Here is a 6,000-nt window from a genome sequence, read left to right on the forward strand (position 1 = left end):
AAGCTCACTGCTCATGGCTACCAATTGTGCCTAGTTTAACTGAGGTGTATCTGTGCTGTGTAAGGGCTAATCCTAGTGACCTCATACTGTGGAAAGCCATATTATGGAAAACCCACTGTAGAAGACTCTGGAATGCTGAACCTGGAAAGCACTAGGCCACCAAAAATCTTTTGCAAATTATTCTGTTTAGTGTTACACCCAGTAAGCTGACTTCTGGTGATTCCATACCATTGTGTGTCCTGAAAATCCCATTTGTTGTGCTTGTAGGGCTCTTCGGGAAGGATAGTGAAAAAAGAGATTTTAACCTGGATACGTGAGCATCACTGTAGTATCTTTAGCTCAGGTCCCATTAGAAATCCATGCACAGTAACAGATTGTGGCAATTAAAGACCAGAGCTCAACCTCATATTTCAAATGACTTTTTTGTCACACTCACTTATCAAAGCAATTACTTCTTAATGACAAGCATAACATTCCTCACTCTCTCTAGCACCCTACATGTCAACTCCCCAAAACACATCAAAGCACACCAAGAGTTATGAGCACATGTAATGCAGTTATTCTCCAGATTTCAGTGGAAAAGCATTACCTTACAAAACCCTACCATAAGAAACAAACTAATTTAAAAAGAAACAGCATACAAACTATGTGGTGTGAGGAATGGCCCAGAAATAAAACTCAGAGGAGTAGTAGCCCTGAGTCTATAACTTTAAAATGAGTGGTCCTTTGGCACCTTAGAGACTAACAAAAATAGAAAGAGAATCACAAGCTTTCCTGGGCAAAATGTCACTTTAACATAATCCATGACAAGGGCTTGACGCATTTTTTAAAAATCAGAGAGAGAACCACAGCAGCTCTCTCTATATATATTTCCTCCTGGATTTTGATAACTCCCCCTTTCTTCTTTAAGGCTGGTCCTGTTTCTTCAGTTGGTGGTGAGCAGCTAAGCTGTAAATATTTGTCCTTCACCCAGACCTGCCAGCTGGCTGAGGGCTGCAGCTGACAGACAAGGCTGAGGGTGAAGGGGGGGAGAAAATACGTCCCAAAGGAAAAAGACTTACCAGACCTTCCTAATGGGGAAAGAGAAGAAAACTGCTTCCAGTGGGGTGCCCCAGACACATTCCCCCTCCCAGAGCCCCAAAATCTGGCACTTGGATGCTTATTTCAAAGGGACTTTTCCCCACTAGTGTATTCCCCCCTTCTTTTTTTTGTACTTTCTGTCCCTTCTTTTCTCTCCACTCTGCTCATGCGAGGAGGTGGGTTTGGCCCAGGAAAGCTCAGGAGACTATCCATTTATTTTTCTTAGTCTCTACAGTGCTACAGGACGACTCCTTGTTTTTTAAAAGTTACAGACACACAGGGCTCCCCCTCCCAGACTGTCCAAAGCTGGGACTCCACCAGGTTCAAAGACGCTGCCCGCTCTGGGACTGGGTGGGGAGCAGTCTCCAAACGAGCCCCCCTGCGGGGTGCCTGGAGGGAGAGTGCGAGAGACGGAAGGAGGGATGGAGCCAGGGGGAGACAGAGGAGCCCCTAAAGGCGCTGCCTCCTTGGGCCAGGCGCGCAGGCAGCCAGCGGGAGCGGCTGTCCCCCTCCTCCCCGTCCGCGGCCGCCCCCTTACTTTGCAGGACGGCGCGGCCAGGCTGCGGCTGAGCGAGTCGAGGCGGGCGCTGTACTCGGTGAACTTCTTCTGGTAGCGCAGGGCTGTCATCTGCAGCTCCAGCTGCACGGCCGAGAGCTGGGCCAGCAGCGACTTCTCCCGCTTGCCGGCCCGCAGCGCCTCCTTCTTCAGCTCCTTCTCCAGCCCGCCCAGCTTGGCCTGCAGGCAGCCGTTGTGGCCCTTGAGGGCTTGCAGGCAGCAGTGGCCGCCGGCCTGCTGCTCCCGGTGGGTCAGCACCAAGCCGCAGCCCTGCTCGCAGATGCCCACGGGCCGGGCCTCGCAGCTCTCCCGCATGTGCGCGTCCACGTCGCGCAGGTTGAGCACCTGGCCGCAGCCCTTGTGGCGGCACCTGGCCGGCGAGAAGTCGCACATCTCGGCGTGGGCGCCCAGCTGCTGCAGCTTGACCACCTGGCCGCAGCCCCGCGCGTGGTGCTCGCACTTGATGTCCAGCTTGAGGATGAGGCTCTTGAGCGGCAGGACGTGGTTGAGCTCCTTGGCGGAGATCCGCTGGCACTGCACGGGGCAGCTGCCCTGCTGCACCACCCAGGGCAGCACGCAGCCCGCGCAGAACACATGGCCGCAGGGGGTGGTCAGCGGGTCCTCCAGCACTTTGTGGCACAGGTTGCACTTGAAGTCCGGGTCCACCTCGCCGCTGAAGCGGTCCAGCTCGAACCCCATCCTCCCCGAAGACCGGGGCGGGGGCGCCACCAGCCCCCCCCCCCCCCCTACACACACCCCCTTCCCGGGAAAGCGGGGAGCAGCCCGCCCGGCAGCGGTCCTCGGGAGTTACGGCGCCCACGCTCGGCTGTGCTCGCGGGCCATCGGGAGCGGCAGCCCAGACTGGCTGGCTGCAGGCTGGCTGCTGGCTCCGCTAATTGCCGGAGACTTCCCTTGCGAAGGCTTGGGAAGCAGCCCTCTACCGTATTGGCTCGAGTGCACGCGCACGGAGTCGCGCTGTTCCCCTTCTCACGCTCCCCACCGTAGCCTCCTCGCTCGGGGCAGGCAGCGGATGCGATGGGGGGGGGGGGGGGAGAGCCCGTGGGCCCCGCTCTGAGTGAGCAAAAGCTTTGTGGCCCCCACAGTTCCCAGCGCCCTGGGGAGGAGGGGGGGGGCAGAGGACTGTGCCCGCTGCTGCTGTGTTGGGCAGAGCTCTGCAGACATGGGCAGGGGGTAGATCCATGATCCAAGGGGATGCTACTGTGGAGAAGTCAGGCAGGGGGGCGGGGAAAAGGGGTGCTTGGGGTGACCTAGGTCATGAGGGAACTTTGGGGAGGGAAAGTGAGAGGAACAAAAATGAGGGGGTAGAGGGAGGCACATGGGGGAGAGAAAAGTGGTCCTGGAGTGGATTTTGAGGAGGGGCTACAAGGAGGATGGAGGGGAAGCTGAGGAGATACAAGGTACTTAGAGAAGATGGGGAGGGAACTAAAGGGGGACAGTCACAAGAGGGAAATTGAAGGGCTTGGAGAGGTATAAGGCAGCTTGTGTGGGGACAAGTTCCACGGAGTGGGATGTGTAGTTGCCAAGCACTGGAGTGATCTTGGTGGGAGAGGTGGGGGAAGATCTGGGTGTGAGGGACAGGCGCCAGCAGGGTCTTTAGGCAAGGGTTGTTTGTCTGAGACACATAACCCAAGGTGGGGAGAGACACAGCTTAAGGAGGGAAGGTACTTGAGTGGGGGAATTGGGAGTACATGGGTACCAAGCCAGGGCTGGGAGTGGCGGGGTGGAGTTAAAAAGATTGAGGTATATAAAATATATCAAGGCAAGACTAGTTGGAGTGGGGGCAAGGGAACTAGGAGGAAGCTGGGGAGGAGAGTGTGGGACTGATGGGAGGGAAGCTGGAACACTCATGTTAGAAAACCTAAGTTTGATAGGAGGGTGTTAACCCTGTCCAAGAGATGAGTATAAACAGCACTCCAAATGGTCCAACAGTACTGTTCCTATCTTTATAAACATTTCCCAAGTTTGTGTGGTCTATTAATGTCTTATTAATGTCAATGGGAGTTATGTATGTATAGGCCCAAGAAAGTTTAGTACTTTTGAAGTCTGTCTTCACCCCGAGATCATCTCAGAGCATTTCATACCAAGCTATAAAGTGCTAGTGAGGCCACACCTGGAGTACTGTACAAAACATTGAGCACCATATTTTATGTCGACAGTGAAGAATTGGAAAAGTTATAAATTAGCATTGCCTAGCTCAGATTGTAAAGCAAAATTCTCCCACAATTCCCACCCACATATTCCATTTTGATTGGTCTTTGATTGCAAATTGCGGATCTTATTTCAAAAGAGGTTATTTTGTAATTTGGCACTGTCCATACAGCACCAAATTTCGAAATAACCCCTCTATTCCAAAATGTCCCTTGCTCATGGAATGAGGTTTACAGGGACGTCAGAAGAGCAAGCCCGAAAAAATAGGCTTGCTATTAAGACGTGGGATAGCTATATCGGGATACTCTGGCATTGCAGTGTAGACGTAGCCTAAGTGTGCCCTATTTTACAGTAAAGTGGGTACACCAAGATCTGAGGGCTTCAAGATGACCGTGAGCAGCCAATTATTATATCATGGTAGAATGATTTTCTGAATGTCTGAGATGATTATTTGTTTGGAACTGACCTTTCAAAAGTTGCAGTCTAGTTGTCACATCCTGATGTTATCTTGTCAAGCACTGGTGTTCTTTATACTGTCAGTTACTATGGGACGTAGGACTCGGGGCAGAGATCCCATTGACTTCAGCAGCAGAGCTTGCACAGTGCAGGTACATGGTGGGCAGGTTTATTTCATATGTCAGTAATACTGACTTCTTCATTATTTGATCTCATTCCTGTATAGGATAGTCAAAATTCTGATATCTTAATTAGTCAAATTTTCCCTTGTTTACAATGGGAGTTTAACTGAGTGGAGCCTTCGGGATTGGTCCCTATGTTGTATTACCTGTTCTGATAATGTATGCAGTATAAGGACCTGATCCAAAGTCCACTGAAGTCAATGGGAGCCTTTTTATTTACTTCAGTAGATCCTGGATCTAAATAGTGTAGGCCTTGTCCACGCAGGGATATTAACCAGCATAGCTATTATGGAATAAGCTAGTCTGCAATAGTTATTCCTTCATGGATATGCTCTTCCAAAATAAGCGTCTTTATTCTGGAATAATTTACTTCTCTCACAAAATTTATTCCTCAACAACTATCTAGTTAATTTCCCTGTGCAAGTAATGCCTTACTCAAATATTTTACCGTTTAAGTTCTTAGGGGCAGATACTGTCTCTTTTTATGGTTTTTTTGTAGTACTTATCCCTTTTGGATAATATTACATTAGCTACATTATCTCCCTTAAATATAACTATTAGAGATTAGATGAATTAGTTAAATCCTAATATCACTGTACCTTCCACTGCTGCTATTGAAACCAGTGAAAAAACGTCCATCGACTTCAGTGAGAGTGAAATTAGGAACAGGGTTCTTAAAAATTATTAAGAACTGTACAAATATCTGGATGGAAAATGTAGTCCAGAGTCTGTGTAATGTTTTCATTTGGAGTCACACCAGGCAGATGCTGATGGGGAATTATGTGATCCACTTTAATACTGCTTTTATGTGTGCACAGGCTTTTATTTATGAATTAAATGAAGTTTCAAGAAAGCTTTTCCAGGCCACCCACCATGTGTCACGTCTTTCCTTTATAAATTAGTTTGAGATGACGACAGTTGAGTCTCCTTGCTGTTGTTGTGCACAGTAGAAAACTGAATGGAACTTTTGCCGCTTGAGACAGACACTTAAATTTAGTTTTCTGTGACGAAAAATAATCCTTACTGTGAGCCTTTAATGTTGTTTTTCAAAGGCTGAGATTTAAAACTGAAAGGAGGTTTGGTTTCTACTGTAATTGCCAGCAAGACTGGAATTATGCTGCCTAGTTGTCGAGGGAGGGTCATTTTCATTTAGCTGGGTCTTTCATCATTAGATGTACGGTACTGGGGTGGGACCGCTTCTTGATCCCTTAGGGCTCTTTCATTTAACATTGATGTCCTGTCATAAGCATGAGGGCACCTTTTTGTGTTACTGGGAAAAGCCCAGGCATCGTTCCAACACTAGAGGGTTTGTGTCAAGCTGGGTTGGTGCTTACCGGGGTTCTGCAACAGGCTGTGTTTATTCAATGTTCCTTGTGTTTCTGTGAGGCCAGAAAGTTTATCAGCTTCAGAAAGAACTGAATGGAACTGAACTGGAGTACTCATTCAACCTAAGTAGGTTTGTGCCGTTGCTATTGAGAGCATGATTTTATGATCACTTCTGAGATTTTTGAAAGGAAGTTTCCTTTTTATACCTTTCTACCTTTTAAAAAAAGAAGC

General features: G+C 49.0%; 1 protein-coding gene across 3 annotated transcripts in view; it reads right to left on the reverse strand.

Annotated features, from left to right (window-relative positions):
- Positions 1-2,547, reverse strand: part of PDZRN3 (PDZ domain containing ring finger 3) — a 238,987-nt gene extending 236,440 nt beyond the window's left edge. Inside the window, exon 1 of one of the 3 annotated variants that reach the window (XM_075938653.1) lies at positions 1,619-2,547. In XM_075938653.1, coding sequence (XP_075794768.1) covers positions 1,619-2,335 — 717 coding nt within the window. In that variant the 5' untranslated portion in view covers positions 2,336-2,547. The remainder of the gene's footprint in view (positions 1-1,618) is intronic. The other 2 variants (XM_075938654.1, XM_075938651.1) reach the window with 2 other exon arrangements.
- Between the last annotated feature and the right edge of the window lie 3,453 nt (positions 2,548-6,000).

This window comes from Pelodiscus sinensis, chromosome 11 (genome assembly GCF_049634645.1).
Source record: "Pelodiscus sinensis isolate JC-2024 chromosome 11, ASM4963464v1, whole genome shotgun sequence".
NCBI classification, from domain to species: Eukaryota; Metazoa; Chordata; order Testudines; family Trionychidae; genus Pelodiscus; species Pelodiscus sinensis.